The sequence below is a fragment of the Myodes glareolus genome, chromosome 3 (assembly GCF_982192425.1).
Source record: "Myodes glareolus chromosome 3, mMyoGla1.1, whole genome shotgun sequence".
Taxonomy (NCBI): Eukaryota; Metazoa; Chordata; class Mammalia; order Rodentia; family Cricetidae; genus Myodes; species Myodes glareolus.
The window spans coordinates 104,152,642-104,175,505 of NC_142028.1; the positions used below are offsets into that span (position 1 = coordinate 104,152,642).

Here is a 22,864-nt window from a genome sequence, read left to right on the forward strand (position 1 = left end):
TTCCTGGCTATAGATGCTGAAGTGCATTAACTCCTTTATCAGTGACTATGGCTGATTCTTTTATCTTACATCAGCACTTACCCTAAAACAGAGGAGGGAGTCATTCAAAAGAGGTCACACAATGGTGTTGGGTTCTGCAATTTCAGCCCTCACATTTTTCCTTGTTCTGCTATCCAGGTTGGAGAGACTATCGGCATTAGTGAAGAGATCATGGGTCTGACCATCTTGGCTGCTGGGACCTCTATCCCTGATCTTATCACCAGTGTCATAGTGGCCAGGAAGGGGCTGGGGGACATGGCCGTGTCCAGCTCTGTCGGAAGCAACATCTTTGACATCACTGTGGGGTGAGTACGGTGATCTATAAGCATGCACACCAGCTCCAGTCTGTCTTTTTCGTCATAGAAGCTACAGAAAACATGAGCTGGCTCTCTGAACCCAAAACTTGTCCAAGTTCCAACCAAAACTTCTGCCTGGGAGCACCATTCCATTTTACCAGCTGGCTTTTTGTTTTCAGGGAACTTAATAAAACGAAGTCATCCCTAAACCAGCAGAAACACATACTTACATACAGAATGTTCTAGAAGGTAAGAATTTCATTTACATAGCTGCGCTCACCACAAAATATGGATGTGCACTGCCCAGGTAGGACTGGGCTGCCCTGTCAGTTTCATGGTGTTTTTTCCTACCCTCTAATTACTGCCCTGACCAGGTGAGATTGGATCCAAAGGCAGCTTGGGACACACCCAGGCCCAGCATTGATAACTTGTCTTCTCACTTGGAAAATGCTGGCAACCTAGGTTTTGTGAAAGGCAGATGAGATCTTTTCCCTGAGCTGAGCAAACTAGAGTTGTCACCGGGAATAATAATCTGTAGTGAGCCAGATTGGCAGGGACTCTGTTATCGCTCCCATTTCATCTAACTTGTCAAAAGTAGTTGACAAATGACCCTGAATGTCAGCTCCCGAGAAACTCAAGTCACAGGGTCTCTATGCTGCGGGATAATAGGTTTCTTGGTCCTGGAACTGGGAAATTCACTTAGAGGATTCCACTTTCTCATTGAACATTTTGAATACTGTTCTGCCTTTTCCCTTTTCATTAAACCATTGTACGTATATTTATCCTTGTTCATATGGTGCTTACAGTTAGCAATTTAAGACACACAACAGTCATGTGGATAACCTATTATCAACCTTAGTCATTGTTCACGTAGTGCTTACAGTTAGCAGCTAAAGACACACAATGATCGTGTGGTTTATGTGTTATCAACCTTATTCCTGAGTATGGGAGCTGGAGGGCACAGAGCTAAGGCAGCAGGTAAAGATAGCTGGAATTAGAGCAGGGTCCCTGAGGATAAGTACTCTGCCTGAGAGTAAAACCCAACTGAGTGTTCACTGTCTGAATCTGCTGTCAATCACCAAGGTGCCCTCTCCTGGATTATGTGCCTTTGCTGGCCACCCACCAAGGAGCCTCTTCATCTGTCTACAGGAAACCCTGACTTCTGTTACAGAGTCTATTCAAATCCAGAGGTTTCTACTCTGGTAGACTTAGCATATTGTATTCTCACTGTGATTATTTCCTCCTGCCAGTCTGTGAGCCCTTCAAGCATCCCCTACTGAACTCACATAGCCTAGCCCCTTGTCTAATCACAGTAGCATCTCTCGAGGCTTCTAGAATGAACAGCTATGTGGGTGTGTTTTCACGGTTCTGGGATAAGCTATCAGTCCAATCCTTCCACTTACAAATTTACACTCCCCTTAGAGGATCCAGCGAGGGGGGAAGGAGGAGACTGTTCTGTCGTGTAAAAGGAAAAAGTCTGCTACAACTCTAAGTATTCAGATAGACGTGTTTGCCATGTTTCCCAAAGGCACATGCCCTAACAATTACAACATGCTCCTTGTTCATTGTTACTAAATTAGGCATAAATAACAACAAAGGAAAGTCTCTCAGTCTTCACTAGACCTACTGGCAAAAGCCCTTCATTTTTTATCTTCTGCAAAGATTCAATAATTTTTCTTAGAGAATATTCAGTTTTGTTCTCTTGAAGGGCATTTATCTTTTCCAAAGCCGTGTGGTCCTGGCATGGTGTGGCCTCTCCTGGTAAGCTGGCGGGCCCCATGCACTGCTCTGCTCAGTGTTTTTATAGCCCTCAAAACTAATGCTGACTTCAGGCATTTCATCCTGTTGCACCCCAGGTTAACCAGTGTCTTTCAGTGGAGCTTTCTCTTTCTTCTTTTGCTTTATGCTGTTATGGGAATTTTATGGATACCTTTATATAGAAAATTCTCTTTCAATTATTTCATTAGAATAAATCCCTTAAAGGAGCAATAACAAACTATGTATTTTGAATATTTTAATGGGTATTGATATATTTTATATATTTCTTTTCAAAAAAAATCTTTTCCAAAATGTGTTCAGTTATATGTTTTTGTTGTCAGGACACCGGTTGCACTGTTAACAATACAGTGAGTGTAGTTTCTCTATAGTCAGTCTTACCAGTATTTTCTATGCACATGTGAATGAATACATAAGGGTTTTAGAAGATATATATAGAAATCAATAATGATCAACCACCCACTCAAATATGTATATTTTGCATGATTAAAATTACATTGCTAGTTTTATTTTTGCCATTCAGTTTTTCAATTAAAATTATACCCAAGGCCCTGCATTCAATCCTAGCACATCAATAAGTAGATATCATGTGAGCAGTGGCAGCAGAGGGATCAGAAAGTCAGTATCATCCTCCGTTCAATAGAAAGTTCACAGTCAGCCTGGGCTACACATGAGACTCTGACTCAGAAAAATGAAAATAAAAGACTAAATTGAAAATTACATCATGAGTATTTTCCTATTAGCATTAAAGGCTTGCAGAGTTTATTGTTCAACAGTTTAGCTCAGTTGTGCCATGGTCTCATGCAGCCCAGGCTGGCCTCAGACTGCCTATGTCGCCGAGAACTCCTGATGCCCCTGCCTCCACATCCCAGGTGCTGGATTTGAGGCACCACGTCTGTCTTAGACAATGCTGGCGAACTCGAGGCATCTCGCATGCTAGGCAAGCCCTCTTCCAGCTGCTTGGCAGCCCCAATCTCTAAGCTCGCGATTTTAAATAGCCACATAACATTACACCGGCCTACGCACTCTCTAACTAGTTCCTTATTGCTAGAAATTATAAAAAGATCCCCAACTTTCTCCTAAATAACACTGAAATGCTCATTCTTCTGATTGAAGTTGCATTTGCAGCTCATTCCCTCCCTGTGCTTGGTCACTGACAACAGAGGTGACAGAACAAGAGGCGTGAAAAAAATGTCACTCCCTGAAAAGAGGTTTTCCAAATTATCTGAAACGCCACCAGCCTCGACTTTACCAGAGTCAGTTGTGCATGTGTGTACGTGTGACTGTGGGTCGGTCAGCTCTCTGCCCCCATAATAAACATCTAAGCTCTGTCTCCTTAAAGGAGAAATGGTTTATTTTGGCTTAGGGCTTCAGAAGTGTCAGCCTGTGGTCTATTGTCCCTCTTGCTTCGGGCTTTGGGCAGCCAGCGTATCACAGTGGGACTTTGTGGCAGAGAAGGCCTGTTCACCTCATTGTGGCCAGGTAGCAAACGAAACAACAGAAAGGGAACAGGGTCCCAAAAAACCCATTCAAGGTCACGACCCCTGTTGACCTATCTTCCTTCCATCCTGCCTTCTAAAGGTCCCATCACCTCCCAAAAAACCTCAGACCAGAGACCACACTTTTATTTAACACATAGCCTTAAAGGAATGTTCAAGACCCAACTATAGCATGGAGTTCAGTAAGTGTTTGGCGCCCCCAGCCCAGAGAGATCCTCTGAAGTAAGCATCTCCCACCAGGCTCTACCGAGCAAAACACCTGTGCTGTCATCGCAGGTGGTAATGTCAATGACTTGAGCTTTGCCCAAGTCATCAAAGACCCCAGGGGATCTGCATGCGCTGGGCCTGGGAATTCGAAAATACATACACACTGTGGGCTCTAGTTTCACACACAGTGTCTCTCACTATTGGCTGGTTTTAAAATAATGCTTATGTCTTATTTGTTTTCCCATTAGGAAATTTTGGAATTCAAAATTTTGGAATTCAATTCCTCCCCTACATCCCAGAACCATAACTGAACCCTCCTAGCCACGCACCCCTAACTGGCTGCATGCCACAGAGCTGCCTCCAGAGGGCAGCACACCACTAGACCCTGATATTTTCAGCCATGTTTCTAACGCCTGTGTCTTCCCGGCAATGGCTCTGCCTGGTAGATGTCAGAGTCGGCTCCGGTTAGGGAGCAATGGGTGTTGTCGGATTTCAAATGTCAGTTCAAAGCAAGAAAACTGGTAGGAAATTTTATAATAAAGATTTTAAATTCATTATAAATAAACAACCCTCTTTTGTGTACTGTTTGAGAAGGGGGGGCGGGAAGCGGGGAAGTCTCACTGTAATTTGGAAGTAATGCCAGCTGTCCTGGAACTCACTCTGTAGATCAGACCAGACCTCAAAACTCACAAAGAGTGGCTTGCTTCTGTCTCCTGTGTGCTGGGACTAAAGGCACACACCACTACGCCAGCCCAAGACCCTTTTTAATAAATGATTATCCCAATCTTTCCCAGCATAAACTTCAGACTGCCACGCAGTACCTCGGTCCCCACCACCATCCTACAACCTCACTGCTGCGTTTTAGGTTCTCAGAGGAGTCCTTGCTGCTCTGTCTCCATTCTGAAGGCGAGATGGCCTTTTCTCCACTTTCGCCCCTCACTCCTACACCGTTTCCTGCTGCCCTCTCCTCCCTCCACCTCATGCAAATTTGCCCCACCTTTCCAGGGCTGGAGACACACTGTAATCTCCCCTAGGAAGAAGACAAAAGCAAATTCGGATCAAATCCCGAGGTCGCCTGTAGCGTCATGCCCTTGATATGGTCCACGGGAGAACAGATGAGTCAGGAGACTGGTCAAGGTTCCAAAGGTCCCCCCCCCCCGCCCCCGCCCCCGCCCCCGCCCCCGCCCCCGCCCCCGCCCCCGCCCGACTCCCTTACAGAGTCTCCTGGCCCAGCCGTTTGTCCTCCCCAGGCCCTAGATAGTCATCTTCTAGGACTTCCTCGCCACACCTGACTGCTCTCTCTCCTTCCTCTCCGGCCCGCTTCTCTTCCTCTCAGGCTCCCCCTGCCCTGGCTCCTCTACGCCATCATCCACAGATTCACGCCGGTGGCCGTGAGCAGCAACGGCCTCTTCTGCGCCATCGTCCTCCTCTTCATCATGTTGCTGTTCGTCATCCTCTCCATCGCCCTCTGCAAGTGGCGGATGAACAAAATTCTGGGCTTCATCATGTTTGGCCTCTACTTCGTGTTCCTGGTGGTCAGCGTCCTCCTGGAGAACAAAGTGCTCGAGTGCCCTGTCTCCATCTAGGGGAAAAGCCATAACTTCAACCCACAGCATGGATGGTCCCTCCCGGCTCTGGCCTCCGGGCTCCTTGCAGAAGCCTTGAGAAGGGGCAGCCTGTGCACAGCCCTGGGAGGCAAGCGTCCCCCCGTGGAGGGTGGAGGAAGGATGGATTCTCATGGGGCCATTCGCTTCACGGGCACCTCACCCTTGCCTGCGGAAACGACTCCGTGGAAGAGACAAAGAGAACCGTCTCTCCATCACCACTGACAGGTACTCCTCGCTGGTCGGAGGTACATTCATTGGGATGACGCGAAAGAGGACAGAGGCTACACATACACATGAATATAAATACTATAAATATATACACATGAGCGTACAAATCCTGCCTGTTTCTGTACTATACCTCTCCTCCTAGACCTATAGATTAATACATAACTGTACACAGAAAGAGAAATTATATATATATAAACATATATATATATTTAAGTGCAAATGCATCTTTTCAGGGATAGCTCTAGCATAATTATAGTTCCTATTTGAAGAGGGGCATCAACCTTCAACCTTCAGTTTGTGGCTTTGCCTCTGGAGTGCAAAAGGTAAATTAACAGAATCGGTAGGCCGAGGGCTCTATGCTGTGATCTGCAGCCTGCTTTGGACACACTGAGTTGAGTGAAATAGTTTGCAGAGAGGAGAGCTCAGAAGAGCGAGTCTGTTGGAGCCCTGGTAGAACCTCTAAAATACTGTCACAAGCCAAATGGAACCGATCCCACTGGGATGCTCTGACTGAGACCCACGGAATTCCTAAAGACAGAGGGGAAACTCAGACCCAGACCGGGTGGCAACCGAAGGGAAACTGACGGAGGTTAGGTTGTTTCGTTTTGCTTTTTTCTTGTATTGCCCCAGCATGCAAGTAGATGATATGAATGAAAAATCAAATTAGTGCTTTTCTAGGACAGCAAACTTCTATAAACCGAGCCTGTCTTGTTCCAGTGCATGGCCCATCATCATCAAAAGAACAAGGGCGATCTTAGCCGTGGTTGCCGTCGGACATGCTTTAATGCCAAGGGCTCACACACAGTCCAAAGTCCTGCCAAGAGAGCTGAGATGTGTGCCGAGAAACACCGTCCAGCAGAGGTGCTCAGTGGGAGTGGCCACTGATGGGGACATAAGGGCATCATCGCTCCTCAGAGCATTTCTCAGTGTGGTCACAAAGGGCTGCCACATCTAAGAATCATTCCCAGTAGATCTAAACTAACGACTAACCGGGCTTGATTGAGACAGTTCAGGCTTGTCTGATCCGTTGGGTGCCCCCCCCACCCCAGAACAGTTTCCAAGTCCTGAGTCATGAATTTGGTGTAGACCTATGCACCGCCCCTTTCTCCATCGTGAGCCCATCCGGAACTCTAGTGTTCCGAGCCTGCAGTCCATGGTTTCTTCACACTTCTTTGAAGCCGCCACTCTGATATTATGGTTTACTGATTTTGCTCATCTTCACATAGGATCACCTCATTCACTCCCCCCACACACACTCTGTCCAACACCTTGTGTGATTTCTCCGGTTTATTGCAGTAGGAAATGAAACCGCTGGACAGCCACAGGACAAACTAAACTGAAAACTAAACATGCAGTTTTTCATGTTTCCAAAACCATGCTTTCTCCTTAAAATCCTTTGAAAAGTTTAACAGAGGGTGGCCACCTCCGTGTAAATTGGCACATTCCATACGAGGAGAGTGTCGCCAGGCATTCAGGTTCTGATCTGTCACTGCGCCTTGTCTGACTGTGTTCTGAACACTACTTAATATAGGGAGGTGGGGTGAAGAACTCAGACTGAATAAAAAGGTCAGGTGACCCAATAACCCGGATCAAGTTCACCCTTCCATCCACAAAACCTCCATTCATTTACAGAACATGAGAACAGCAGGCAGAGCCAAGCCCAAGACCTCTTTACACTTAAGCACATGGCGCTGCAAAGTGGAGGTCCCCTGAGAACACAAGAAATCAAAAGGTCTGCCAACTAAGAAACTGGTTTTCAAGTCTCTCCAACAATGCAAAGTTGGGTTTTTGGTTTGGTTTGATTTTTTTCTTTCCTTCCTCTCTCTCTCTCTCTCTCTCTCTCTCTCTCTCTCTCTGTGTGTGTGTGTGTGTGTGTGTGTGTGTGTGTGTGTGTGTGTGTAAAACAGCCTCGGCTGTGCTGGAACTCACTCTGTAGACCAGGCTGGCTGCAAACTCACAGAGATCTGCCTCTCTTTGCCTCCTGAGTGCTGGCAGTTTTCAATGGTGAGAGAGAAAGCCGCATCCCATTCATCAAGGGTTGGGCTTTGTTTGAAGCTAGCATTTTTGCTGCTACCTTAGGAAGACAAATGCAAAAGTGAGTTTTCAGTTTTAAAAGCTCAGATTGTTGTCCTGGCTGCATGATTGTGGTTGGATAGATTCTGATTTCTGGTTGGTTTATCGTTTAAAATGGATGTTTTTTTTTAAGCCAACTACAAATATACTGCAAAATAAGAAAGGCCACAGAATGTCTGGTCCCACCATTACTGTTCCCACACTCGCTCCCCTTACCTCCTCAACAAGAAGCCAGGAAGCACTCCGGTGCCTAAGGGCTGGGAATTCTGCTTCACGGGGAGTGCCAGGGTCTTCAGTGCAAAGTTACTTTGAGAAGACAACCTTCCCAAAACCAGTCCCCAGTTCCATAGTGCTCCCCCTCACTGAATGGTGCTCGGGCACCATCTACTGCTGGCTCTTGCTGCCTTCATTTTGGAATGTGTGGTGTGTGGCCTTATGTTGACCTGGAAGCATTCACATTATTGTAAAACTACTTCCCACGTGCTGCTTTCAGCACATCTCTAACTTCTTTCTCGCATGCCAGTGTGTGCGAGTGCACCGGCTCTTGCAGACATACAGTATCAATTACATCATCAGCCTTTGGGTCCAATCAGTTCTAAGGGAAAGGGCATCAAATTTGACAGCCAGGGGGAAAGAAAGTCATGCCCACCCACCAAAGTGAACATTTATGAACTGAAGGCTTTTTTTATTCTATGCACATATCAAACATTCATATGCCATTTGAACATGCCAATCCCCAGAATATAGGAAATGGTCAGCTGTGTCCCTAATGCTTAGAGAGAGGCAAAAATAATGCCACAGGAGGCATGGGGGAAATTTTTAGATGGCTGTCTCTTTTCTTCTCTGGAGCAGGGTATGAAATACTACCAAAAGTTCAACCAAAATTTATCATTCATCCTAAATGTACCCAAATGTGTACATTTACTTACAGAAAACCAAGCCAGGCTTGCTTGCTGTCACCTCTCCTATAGCCCTAGGCAACCCTGGAAAAGGAGAGAATCTTGGTCCAGACTAAGGATTCTAAAATAGAAACCCCTAGATTTGCGTTTAACAGTGCCCATGACGTATCTACTTGCCCTCCAGACCCAGCGATGGAATGAAGCATGAGATTTAATGGTGTGATTTCACTTCCCAAGACCTAAACATGCCAGGCAGCGTCAGCAGAACAGAATGTGTGTCCAGAGACTCAGGAATATGCTTGTGTATCAGCTCGGCAGATGATGCAGCATGTCTGATGTCTCACTTTAGAGTGCTACGAAAAGAGACAAGGACCATTTCATATTCAAGGAAAACGCTTTGCCAGGCCTCTGACAGGTGTCACCTGACAGCAGCCATTAGCGTTTATTGTCTAGGGAAGACATGAGTCGGGCGGTCTAGAGGCCTTTCAAGCAAAGCACCCCTGCCTCGATGATTGGAGTTTTGGTAACATTAGCGTACATCTGCTCCTGGCTAGAGAGAAATGGCCAACACCACCACTTCCCGCATCTTGTGAAATCCTCTCTGATCTATGGCGAAGGAAGATGGGGCCTATGAAAGAAGGTTGTCCTCACCCAGACCACCTTAGCAGAAAGTTGATCACAGAAGGGGCAACAGTTAGAGCTACTGGCTAGACGGGACGATGGAGTTTGAAGCTTTCTATTGAAAGAATTGCATTGAAGCATTTGGTAGTGTCCGATGCTTGTTTGAAGGTAAGCATTTCAGAGAATTTCAGTGGGCTTTCTCACAAACACACACACACACACACACACACACACACACACACACACACACATTCTATGCTTCCTTGCACCCAGAAAGATTGAACTTCAACAAGTACAGACAGCAGGCCTGTTTCAGAAAAAGTACACTATAAAGCTGATTCCCACTCATACATGTTCACCTGGTCTGTTAATTTTTAAAGCTGTCCCCCTCAGTTCCCATGCCTCCTTCACAACATTTTCTTCAATTAGCAGGCAAGGCCTTCCCACTAAGAGAGAGTTGGGAAAAAACTGCGAAATTCCAAAGGGGGAAAGGAGAAAATAATTTACAAATCAAAGAATTCCTAAGAAAGCCATCCAAACCTATCTGTGATGTTTAAAGTGGCTACAAATAGCAGACCTTTTTACCCAATTACTAGAGCCTATATATGTCCTAGGTTGATTTGAAAAATCTCATGTTAAGACGGCCTCAGTAAAGAAGGTTCCTGTGCCTTGCCCCCGTGTCTGAGTTTAGTTTCCTGCCTCTGGATCTTTGTGGTCCTTTTTTAATCTCGCAGCCTCATTTTTTTTTGAAATCTATAGCTAACAAGAAAAGCAATAAAGGAAATACAGCCAGCTCAGATCCAATACATATTATTGCACCTTTGAAATATTTCTTTCATGTCACTGGGCGCTCTGGGTCTGCATAGGCTGTGATGCCTCGGCCACAGGACGCCGTGGACTTCTGTGGGGATCACAGATGTGCTCATGTTGACAACATCTGGAAGAGGCTAGCTTTCCGTGTAGACCTCCCAGACAGCATGCATCCACACGCCTTTCTCACACATGGACAATCAACCTCGCTCCAAACTACCTAAATGTCACCAAAGTCTTTAATCTTGCCAATGGGTTTTCTTAAGAAGGGGAGGGGGGGACACAAAAGACAAACAGATGCACGACCTCACCGGGTTTTGAGAGACCAAACTGGTCCTGAAAGTTTAGGCAGATGGGCTCATTAGTGTACGGTGAGGGTGGCCTAAACCAAAGCACTTTTCCTAAAACACTGATGGGCTGAACCTGGAAATTAATAAACAGTTAAGGACGGGAAAGTGCCATGGGCAGGTGTGAGCTCCCACCAAGGACTGATTTCAGTAGGGGAGTCTGTCTGCTGGTCACTATAGTACAAAGGACCATCAATATTAAATCACGGGATATCAGCAAAGAGACCCTACCATACCCAAGGCCAGTGTTTAACTCTGACAGAAACATCCCCGTCCCCATCCAGCTTCGCCCAAAGATCCTCCGTCTGATGACATCACCCTTTTTTTTTCCTTCATGGCAGAAGACAACTGCATTTGAACACCTTTTGAGCTTTATCCATGACGTAGTTGGAAGTTGCTGCTGTGGGACCCTGTATTTATTTTCATCAGAAGTGCCCTTGAATCCTTATTTGTTTGCTTAGGTGATTTCTCCTTCCTCTCCCTCCTTTCTCTGCTCTTCCTTCTCTTCCTGCTGCTGGCACTGTTCCTCCTCAATGTAAATATTTGAAAATTTTAAACCTTTACCCCCAACAGCACTCCCTGGAAGGGACCATTCTGACTGCTGTTGTATGGCAGGCAGAATCCATAACCACGGGGGAGCACAACAGTACAAACGCCTTCCAAGGAAGGGCCAATAGAATTGAGTATGGTACCCATGGGAATTGGCTTTGCTAGTGTCAAGATGACCACTGGGCACATCATTATCCAGGAGTGCTGGTGAGGTCAAGATTACAGCTCTTTTTGCATCTTGCATCTTCATTCCTTAGCCACAAAGGAAACAGGAAGGAAGCCATGTTAGACCATTCCAAGATTCTGGGTTTGTGCTTGCCTGCACTGATTACCGAGAGGAAGTAACATTTTCCTTTCGAATGGGAAGTCAGAGAAAGGGTTGGAGCTCCTCTTGTTATGAGTCCCACCGTGTGTTTATTTCCCACACGGTAGGCTGATAGAAACAGTAAGGACACTTCCTGCCTTAGGAAACAGGTCAGTAAAAGAGGGGAATTTCCTCTTGGGTTGCAATTTCTTCATAATGGATATGTAATTAGCGAAGGCCTTGGATGTTGACAGGTCTGTCAAACACTCGGCTAGCCAAAAGAAAGTACTAACTCTCCTAAATCATGTTATACGCACACAAACAATAGAAAAGTGAAATAAGTCTGAATCCCAGAATAAAATCATTTCCAGAATGAAACTACATGTGTGAATTAAGGCAGAGAATTCCTTGCCAATTAATTCAATGCATCTCCAACTCTTATCATCAGGATAAAACTGAAGGACAATGGATGCCTTTTGGGTTTTTTAATTTTTTTAATATTGCACTTTATAGTATTTCATAAGAGACGATTGTCTTAATTAAAGCCATAAAATACCAATAAAGCATATATTCAGGGCTTCTGAATATAGTCAATAAACAGTCCATGAGTCATCCTGTGTGTTGTTCGTTGATGAAGTTTATCTGTTCTGTTTCTTATCACTTACACCTACTCTTCCGGATAGTCCTAATCTACTAACACATTTTTAGGTATGTATGTTAAGCAAACTGTTTGAAAAAATCAAAGAAATTGTTTATTTCACAAAAGCTTTCTTAATTTTCCAAGTAGCTTATTGCATGGCTTCTTTAAGTAGCCAGTCACGTTGCCACGCTGAAAATACTTCCTTATTTTCCTGCAGTCCGTCTGCTGTGTAAAGCAAGAGTCCTCCACATGGGAACTGGAATGGATAATTAGCAAACATGCCTGGAAAAATTAGGATGTGTTTGTGTTTCTGTATAAATAAGTGATGGATCTAAAAAGTTCCCTTATAAAAATGGCAAACAGATATGCAACCTGTTGGCATCGGAAACCTAAATTGGCATATGTCCCCGGGAGAACAAGCAAAAACAACAGACTTCATAGCGCAGTGGGCAGTTTATTTCCTGTTTTTGTTAAAACACGCCTTCTGACTGCGATAGTAAGTTGTTTGCACACATATAAGCACAGATGTTCCCACAACTAAAACCTTTAATATTTCACTTTGTAATGCAATTGGAGTCAAAGCTAATATAATGATTAAAAGGCACAAAAGAGCCTAGAACAATCCACCACAACAGGGTATCTAAATTACATAAGCCCGAGTATTAAATTGAACAACCCCATCAATCTTAGGCTTTAACAGACAATTTGCCCTAAAGAAAGGGTGTCTGGAGGCAGAGCCAGTGATGTTTCTCTATCTCAGGCTCGTTAGGGGCTGAAGGTTCTCGAAGAGTCAGACTGTCCATCAAGAACAGAGTGAGTTTCTCTTGTGCTCTGCACAGAATCTATCGCGGTACCTGGACCTGGCCTTGTTTTCTCAAGTCTCCACAAGCAACAGCTTCCATCTTCTCAATGCAGACACAGAGAGGTACATGAAAAATATAAGTTGTTGCAAGCCAGACATGATGCTACACCTGCAATCCCAGAACTAAGGAGGTAGAGGCAGGAGGACTGGAGACTCTGGCCAGCTTTGGAGACATGAGAGTCTGTCTCAAAGATAGTAAAGAAGTGAAAGTAACAAACACTACCCTCCTGGTTCAATGAAGCCACTACTAGTGTAAAAAAAAAAGGAAGATAAGTTATGCAATTATTATTTGCATATTTTTAAAACAGAAAATGCCATTAATATTGATTCTAACATAGATATATGCACTACATTTAACCTGTCTTTCAAATGGGTTATGTTAAAAATATCAAAATGTACTCGAAATCTTGTTTTGAGATGCACAATCAATTACTGCCAACCATACTTTTTTCCTGCACTACAGCAGAACCTATAACCCAGATTTAGTCATGTTATTCCACCCCATAAATATATACAATAAGTATGCCAATCAAACAAAAGCAATTTTTTAGAATTTTTAATGAATATATTTTGGAAGGATCAAAACATATCACAATGCCATTTTTGTGAGGGATCTTTTTAGGGGAGGTCAGGGTCTCCACACTGCCTTTGTTTGCCTGGATTCTAAAGAAACATCTCAGCCCCTATCTTCACCCCTCAAGAGTCCTCTTGATGCACTTTAAAGTCATTTTGTCATTTTGTGTGTTTGTTGTGAGCCGTTCTCGCTGACTGGCTAGACATACAGCGACCCTGCGTCATTTACTCTGTGATTCTGTCTGTACATAACTGGAATTCGGGCTGCACCTGTACATAGGCTGTCTGAAGTGGTGTGCTTCAGTCCCGTGCTCTCGCTCTGATAAGGGGCATTCCTCCATGGTCCACTGTCTGCATCCTTGTGCTTCTACTACTGATAACCAACCTACTGAATACAGTTCATGTAACTAAGTCTCCTCAGTGTGAAAATAATGACAATAAAACAATTGACTCCAAAAATGAAGTGTGGGGTTTTGTTTCTGGAGGGTGACATTGATCCTTACCTGAATTGAGTCATGACAATCAGCGTCTCAAGAAATAAACACTCAGTGGTGGGTGTTCCATGATAGGGGCTCAGAAGTGGCATGAGGCATGCAGTTACTGCTGGTTTTATCTTTCACCTCTTCAGTGTTTGCTGGTCTCATCTAAGCTTTTGCATATCCATGATTGTTTTGTTCACTAAGAAATCTACTCTTAGAAAATTGGGTTTTATGAGGTAACCCAGACCCAGAAAGACAGTTATCACATGTACTCACTCCTAAGTGGTTTTCAAACATAAAGCAAAGAAACCCAGCCTACAAGCCACAATCCCAGAGAACCTAGACAACAATGAGGACCCTAAGAGTAACTCTAAGATCTAATCTACATGGGAAGTAAAAATAGACAAGATCTTCTGAGATCTTGTCTATCTCAAGTGAGTGGGAGCATGGAGACCTTGGGAGAGGGTTGAAGGGGAGGGGAGAGACAGGGAGGGGAGCAGAGAAAAATGTAGAGCTCAATAAAAATCAATAAAATTTAAAAAAAAAGAAAATTAGGTTTTAATTAAATATGTTGAAAGGGAAAATTCCAAAGATCACAGATCTGTCTGTTGACAGAGGTTGCTCATTTGTTTCCCAGCTGCCACGACCCAAAATATTCACACAGAAACTGTATTAATTAAAATGCTGCTCGGCCTATTAGTTTATGCATATTTCTAGCTAGCTCTCACATCTTAAATTAACCCATCTCTACTAATTTGTACATCACCGTGAGATTCCTAAACCACAATGTGATGCTCGTGTGTGTGTGTGTGTGTGTGTGTGTGACATTAGGATTATAGTCAACTAATCTTTTTTATTACTTCATTGAATTTTTTTATTCGTCTCCTGCCTTTTAACACTGACAACAGTTCCAAACTTGCTTTCAACAACTTTGAGTCTCCATTGTATCACAGTCCTACAGATTACATCAGCAGGTTGGCAAGGCAAAGGCTAAGGGGTCAGGCATCTGACCTTAAACCCATGTTTATATAGAATCATACAAAAGTAGCACTCTGCCAAAAATAGTTATATAACAGATTACATCACTGTATACTTAGGGTTGCCTGGACATTCAGGGTTAGCCATTCTGTGCTAATTCGGAGTCCTCTTCCCTCATGTCCAATGTCAGCAATGTTTTATTTGACTTATGCAAGATATAAATATCAATGCTGTGTTGTTTAAACACAAACCAAGCCTTGTAGCCTTCTGTTCCTAACACCTCCATCACATAATTTTCAACATTGGCACTATTGACGCTTGAAGTTAGAAAATGGCTTGTTAAGTACTGTACATTATGGGATGTTTTACCCTATAGGTACCAGCTTCATAAAAAATATTTGGGCATTGCCAAATTTCTCCTAAAAATAGCAGCAAGGTAGGACCCAGTTGAGAACCACATCTATTCTATTTGACATAACTCAGTTCACTACCTCAAGATGTCTGCACTTCAGCAAATACTTGCCTTGCAGACCCTGGTATAGTCTTGTCAAGTCTTATGCAACTGAGAACTAGCTCCCATGCACATATACAACTCCACACCTTGCCAAAATTAGAAGAATTAAATACTCAAGCAGGAAAAAGGGTTTAGTGATTCAAACCTATAAGCCCAGTTGTTAAGAGGCTAAGGCAGAAAGATTGCCATGAGTTCAAAGCCAGCCTGGGCTAGATACTAAAATCAGACAAGCCTGGGCCACAGAGAAAAACCTGTCTCAAAAGAACAACAACAAAAATAAAGCATGAAAACCTATCATGCATTATTTCCTCAAATGACCTCTATGTGAACAGACGACCGCTGAAACTCATGCTTTGAGATGACACCTTCCTTGTCTCATTCCAAATGACCAATCTTGGACAATATTGGTTGGGAACTTTGTTGACTATCTGGGTTTCTCCCTGGACAGGGCCTTCATACTCTGAAGGAATTTCTACAGGCTAAAACAGAGAGACAACACATCCCCAGAGGCATATTCTGAGGTGAGATCTTTCATGTCTTGCTGGCTGGATTCCTCACTAGAGCAAGCTTGAAGATCTGATTTTTTTCAACACGGCAAACAAACATATCCACACTTAAGCAAAGCTCGTTTCCTACATCTCTCATCTCCTTGCCCCTCAAAATGAACCCCACTTCTCAGAAATGAGGTCTTTTGATTCTGTGTCCAACCCAATGATGTTTAGACGCTCTGGATTTTGAGTCTAGTGACATTGTCCATCTTTGTTTAAGAGCAATGACACACTACTTTCATCAGTGGATAATAGTCATGAAGCTGATTGACTCATTAATTCCTTGTAGAATACAGTTAGACTACTTCTTACTGTCTTTGTTTCTATTTTATTGATATTTTCATGACGAATTTTTAAATTTTTTCACTGATTTTAAAGTAAATTTTAAAATAGGAACACAAAAAATAAAATAGAAGCTCAATATAATGCCTAATCTTGGGGCTTGTATTCACCTCAACATTTTTTTATCACCTAGAATTTAGTTATTTGAAGCCTGGATTTCTACAAAGCCCAATTTGTTTGATACTATCCTACAGGTCTAAATTTCAGTGCCCTCCCTCAAAACTAAAATTGACCTATGGCTCTATATTTCACTACAGTTATTTTAGCAACCTCTGTACTCCACAAAATTGGAAAATCTAAAAAAAGTGGAAAATTTTCTCAATAGATACCACTTACCAAAGTTACATCAAGATTAAATAATTAAACAGACCTAAAGAAATATAGGTAGAAACCACCACAGTGATTTCCACAGTGGCTGCACAAGTTTGCATTCCCACCAACAATGGATGAGTGTTCCCCTCCCTCCACCTCCTCTCCAGCATAGGGTATCATTGGTGTTTTTGAGTTTAGCTATTCTGACAGGTGTAAGATGGTATCTCAGAGTGGTTTTGATTTGCATTTCCCTGATCGCTAAGGAGGTTGAGCATGACCTTAAGTGTCTTTTGGCCATTCGAAGTTCATCTGTTGTGAATTCTCTGTTCAGTTCAGTACCCCATTTTTTAATTGGGTTAATTAGAGTTTTAGTGTCTAGTTTCTTGAGTTCTTTGTATATTTTGGAGGTCAGACCTTTGTCTGATGAGGGGTTGGTGAAAATCTTCTCCCAGTCAGAAGGTAGCCTTTTTGTCTTACTGACAGTGTCCTTTGCTTTACAGAAGCTTCTCAGTTTCAGGAGGTCTCATTTATTCATTGATTCTCTTATTGTCTGTGCTCCTGGGGTTCTGCTTAGGAAGTGGTCTCCTGTGCCTATATCTTGTAGACTACTTCCCACTTTCTCTTCTATCAGGTTCAAAGTGGACAGATTAATGTTGATGTCTTTAATCCATTTGGACTTGAGTTTTGTGCATGGTGATAGATATGGATCTACTTTCATTCTTCTACAGGTTGACATCCAGTTATGCTAGCACCATTTGTTAAAGATACTTTCCTTCTTCCATTGTATACCTTTAGCTCCCTTGTCGAAAATTAGGTGTTCATAGATCTGTGGGTAACTCTAACCAAGCAAGTGAAATTTCTGTATAACAATAACTTCAAGTCTTTGAAGAAGGTATCAGAAGATGAAAAGATCTCCCATGTTTATGGAGCAGTAGGATAACATAAGAAAAATGGCCATCTTACCAAAAGCAATCTACAGATTCAGTGCAGTCCCTGTGTGAGTTCCAGCATGATTCTTTACAGATTTTGAAAGAACAGTACTTTCTTTCAAAGTACTTTTACACAGAACTTCATGTGTAAAAACAAAAAAACCCAGGATAGCTAAAACAATTCTATACAATAAAGGAACTTCCAGGAGCTAGAGAGATGGCTCAGGGGTTAAAAGGCACTGGCTATTATTTCAAGGGTCCTGACTTCAATTTCCAGCAACCACATAGGGGTTCACAACCATCTGTGATAAGATCCAGTACCTTCTTCTGGCCTGCAGGCATTCAGGCAGGCAGAACACTATATACATATTAAATAAATAAATCTTTAAAAAAAATAGGAACTTTCAGAGGTATCATCGTCCTGATTTCTAGCTCTACTACAAAGCAACAGTAATAAAAAAAAATGGTACTGACATGAAAAGATGGATTGCTCAATGAAATTGAATCAATGACCCAGACATAAATCTTATGTACACCTGATTTTTGATAAAGAAGCCAGATTCACACAACAGAAAAGAGAAAACACCTTTAACAAATGGTGCAGGTCTAACTGGATGTTAGAAGAATACAAATGGATCCGCATCTACCACCCTGCACAATACTGAAGTTCCAATGGACCAAAGACCTCAACATAAAACCAGATACACTAAACGTGATAGAAGAGAAACTGGGGAACAGCCTGGAATGCATTGACATAGGAGATGACTTCCTGAACAGAACACCAATAGCACAGACACCAAGATCAACAATTAATAAATGGAACTTTGTTCGCCTGCTGCCATGTAGCTGAGGCAGGTGAAAGACACCCATGGGCCAGCCTAGGTCCTCACAATCTGGGTTGCCTGAAGGCATCCACAGGCCCTGTGGCACCATGTGGATAGGAGCCATTATGATGAGCAAATATACGGTGGAGAAATGGGAGACAGAAAGATGCAGAACGGCTCATGTGCTGGGTAAGAGGAGGAACAGAAGTGAAGGTGGTGAGGAGTAGGCTTATGTGGGTGGCCTGCTTGCCACCCAAGGCCAGGGTGCTATCCGGGCACAGGTTGCTGCCAAGGGCCATGTCTGAACCCTTGGTTTTACTACAGATGAGGTTTATATTGCCACCAAAGGCTTCAAGGATGCCCAGTGTCTGGGCCACCACCTGTGGTCATTTTGGTGTCTGACGGCCAGGTCACCCTCAGAGCCATGCTGGCCTAAGGGGTCTATCTTGTCATCAGGGAGCATGATGACACTCAGGCCTGAGCTGCTGCCAAGACCATGTCTGGATTCATGGTCTTACACATTCAGAGTCTTTGGTGATCTCCATGGCTTCAGTAATCACTGAAGGCAATGTGGATGCTTGGTATCTGGTCATCCACCTGACTCCATACTGGTATTCGAGTGAAGAAGGACGCTTAAAAGAAATTCCACACTAGCTCAGAATTGAGTATAATAGAGGGTTATTTATTTAGGGGTAGACTCACAGATCACAATCCTCTGCTGGAACGGGGAACAGCAACTGAATCCCGCAGCTGGAAAAGGGGCCAGATGTGTGCTTTACATGGGCATAAATAGTATAAGAGGCCACACCCAAGTGGGCCTGTAACTTAAAGGTTACTGGCGGTAGGAATTCCTACAGCACCTCCCCCTTTTGGTTAAATAAGTAAGTTCTAAGCCTAATACAAAGTTATATACAGTAAGAACAAATATCAGGTATAAAAATTAGAATTACAATCAGCATAAACAATATCAAGAAAGAAACATGTGATAAATGTTTCAGTAATTGTCTTATCCTAAGGAGTCTAAGTCTTGTATTATAAATAACTTGGCCAAGTCAGGAGAGGAAAGTAACTACAACTATCCAGTATTCAACCTCAATGAAGACCCAAGAAGGGAAATAATATTACTTGAATAAGCAAGAAGTGCAATCAAGCAACTTCCAGAATGTGCAACAAATGACAGAGACAACTGGCTACCTGGGCAATCACCCAAAGTCTCATTTACAATGATGGAACAACCCACTTCGGCTAAGGCCTAGAGTAACTGACAGACCATTTTTAGAGGCAGGAAATTTTTCAAAACTGTTTTACCCTGTCTGGCAAGATTTGACAGTCTTTTTTCTTGTGTCCTGCTTGCCCTGTTCAGACACTGTGCATTTTGTCAGTGGTTGAGGCATGGGCAGTTTTTTGACCAAAGTCCAGTTATGCCAAGAAGAAAACAAGCTCCAAGTGGAGTGTCTTCAGCGCTCAACATTCTCTCGGGAATAGATCGGTGCTGCCAGGAGCAATCATGTCTCACTTCAACAGAACCCTAAGTTATTTAAATGCCATACTCTACAGCTCTTTGTAGTGGTTGAAGATTACCTATCTATGCAGAATACAATCTCTATGTATCTAAAGAACCTGATTAGTATAACTTGAAGTATGACAAACATGGATGACTATTGACCTATGAATCTTAATACCTATATAACTTAAAGACTAAGATTTCATATTAAAATATTAAACAATTTTTAAACAACTATGCAACAAATGAAGACAATGATCTCAAAATGTAAACAATGTATAAATATCTTGATCAGGGGTATAAATGTATATTGCAATATGATAAATATATCCTAAAATTGTATCAGTATACAAAATGTCTTAAGCAGAGGTAGAAGCATGCATGCATACAATATGACAAAATAACTTTGCCCAGATATACAAATATTGTAGACAAAAATAGGAACATATTCAATATAATTTAAATTTGTATCAATATATAAGAATCTATACCAATGTAGATTGCATATAAATATACCTCACAAGTATTCATTTCATTACTCACTACTATTATTAGTGTGAGTAAGCTCACACTAATCTATTATCCCATCCAATTTCCTCTCTTTCTTTTTCCAAAGAGATCCCTGATCCTACATAATTTCTCCCAAACCCCCAACTGTATACCAATTATAATCATCTCCTAAATGATGTCCCTAACCCTGAGGACAAACTTTGTTGGGCGAGGGGACGTCGTCTTCTAGAATTATTTCCAGCTGTCATGGGGGAAATGTTCTTTCTGTGGGATCCTGTGAAAGTAAAATGATGCCACCAGAGCCATGCTGATCTGAGAGACCTATGCTGCCACCCAGGACCATGGTGACATTCAGGCATGGGTTTTGGTATAGGACCATGTCTGGGTCTATGGCCCTACTGCAGCCATGATCTGTGTTGATGTCCATGGCTCCTGATACAATCGAAGGTCATGCTGAGGTCATGGGTCTGGGCCACAACTTGGGCCATGTTGGTGTCCAAGGGCCATGTTGCCATGCTGATCTGAGTGGCCTGTGCTGCCACCTGGAGCCATGGTGGCGTCCCAGCTCAGGCTGCTGCCAAGAGCCATGGCTGGGAACATGGGCCTACCACAGTTAGGCTCTGTGTTGATGTCTATGGCCCAAGTTGCCACCAAAAGCCACATGGATGCCCAGGGTCTAGGCCACAACCTATGGCCATGCAGGTATCTGAGAACTATGTCTCCATAGGGGGTCATGCCTATCTGAATGGTCTGTGCTATCACCAGGGCCATGGTTGTTGTAGGAGGCTTCATGTTTGTTACTGGCTGCTCAGCCCCAAAATAACCACATAGAAATTGTATTAATTAAATCACTGCTTGACCCACTAGCTCTAGCTTCTTATTGGCTAACTCTTATATATTAATTTTACCCATTTCTATTAATCTGTGTATTGCCATAAGGTTGTGGCTTACCGGGTAAAATTCCAACATCTGTGTCTGGCTATGGGGATACATGGCTCCCCTCTGACCCTGCCTTCTTTCTCTCAGCATTCAGTTTAGTTTTCCTAGCTCTACTCTATATTATCAGGCCAAGCCAGTTTCTTTATTAATTAGCCAGTCATATTCACAGCATACAGAGGGGAATCCCACATCACATGGTGTCATCCGAGCCAGGGATGCTGCCTAGGGCCATGTCTGGGTCCATGGCCCTAGCCACAGCCAGGGTCTGCATTGATTTCATGGCTCTTGTTACCAACAAAAGCCATGAAGACGCCCAGGATTTGGCCAGCCACCTGAGACTACACTGGTGTCTGATGGCCATACTTATGCTAAGGCCTTACTGATCTGGGTGACCTGTACTGCCACCAGGACCATGGTGATATCCAGGCCTGAGCTGTTGCCAAGGGCCATATGGGTTCATATTCCTGCTGCATTTGGGGCCTGTGTTGATATCTATGGCCTGTATTACCACAGGGGTCATAGGAAAAATGCATGTTGAAACCTGAGGACTGTGCTGAGCCAGCCCCACCCTTCACTGGCCCTAGATAGCTGTCCCTGCCCCTCCCTGGACACTGCAGCAGGAGAGCTGGCCCCACACTCGGGAGAGATGGCCCTACCACAGGCATCGAGAGCTAGCCCCAATGACGTGGGCCTAGGAGAGCTGGCTCTACACCTTGCCTGAGGAGGTCTGGTCCCAGCGGCCCAGACTGACCAGCTCAGTTACCATCCAGGCCCACATCCTGGACTTTGGGTTATCCCACCCTAACTTCTACCCCATATATGACCCGCTAGAGCTCATGAAAAACCTGGTCTTGCAGAATGATAGCCGTAGGATCTCTATGACTCAGGGTCACAACAGGGTATCTGAGAGGAGTTTTGGTGAGGGTCCAGTGATGATGATGTACCAGAGCCCTTGAGCCAGACCAATGACTCATTGCAATGACCATTTTTGGATGAAGCTAATGTACTGTGTGACACACCATAGTTCCCAATGCCACAAATGAAGGAAGGAAGAGGTGCTGGAGAGAGGGGAAAGATGGCAGATAGAAGGTGGGGAGGTTGTTGTTTGCTTTGTTTTGTTTTAATTAATTTGTGAGGGTCCTTTTAGGGGAGAGACATTGCACTAGTAAGAGGCAAGAATGAAGAGATGGGGAGGTGAGCAGGATTGGGGTGTATGATGTGAAATTCCCAGAGTCAATAAAGAATTATGTTATTCTTAAAAAGGGGAAGTAGCTCATAGTTATGACGACAAAATTATCTTAGTTAAAATTCTGCTACCAGAAATCTTCTAGCCATAGTGACCATTGTCAGATTACAGTCATTTAAAATCTATCACACATCACATCTATAAAATCAAACAGTGTCAATCTTTTAAAGGGATAACAAATTCATATTGATAATTCCCACAAATTGTTTGGCAAGATTTGACCAATAAAAGAAAGCTACCTCAGTTGTAACTATTTTAAAATCAGTATTGGATTGGGGTAAGTTAAACAAACCAAAAATGTCCATGAACAAATGATAATCTAAGTCAAGGTCCACTTCAAATGCGAAAATATATCTCGACTTTAAAAACCACCCCTCATCACTAAATTACCATTATCAATACTATAATT

At 43.3% G+C, this 22,864-nt stretch overlaps 1 protein-coding gene across 11 annotated transcripts in view; it reads left to right on the forward strand.

The window, feature by feature from the left end:
- Slc24a2 (solute carrier family 24 member 2) overlaps window positions 1-13,789 on the forward strand; it is a 243,885-nt gene extending 230,096 nt beyond the window's left edge. For 8 of the 11 annotated variants that reach the window (XM_087904867.1, XM_087904865.1, XM_087904868.1 and 5 more), the window contains 2 exons: window positions 178-344; window positions 5,154-13,789. In XM_087904867.1, the coding sequence (XP_087760993.1) occupies window positions 178-344; window positions 5,154-5,403 (417 nt within the window). In that variant the 3' untranslated portion in view covers window positions 5,404-13,789. Of the gene's footprint in view, window positions 1-177; window positions 345-514; window positions 2,506-4,851; window positions 4,964-5,153 lie in introns of those variants that run through there. The other 3 variants (XR_015737574.1, XM_087904872.1, XM_087904871.1) reach the window with 3 other exon arrangements.
- The last annotated feature ends 9,075 nt before the right edge of the window (window positions 13,790-22,864 follow it).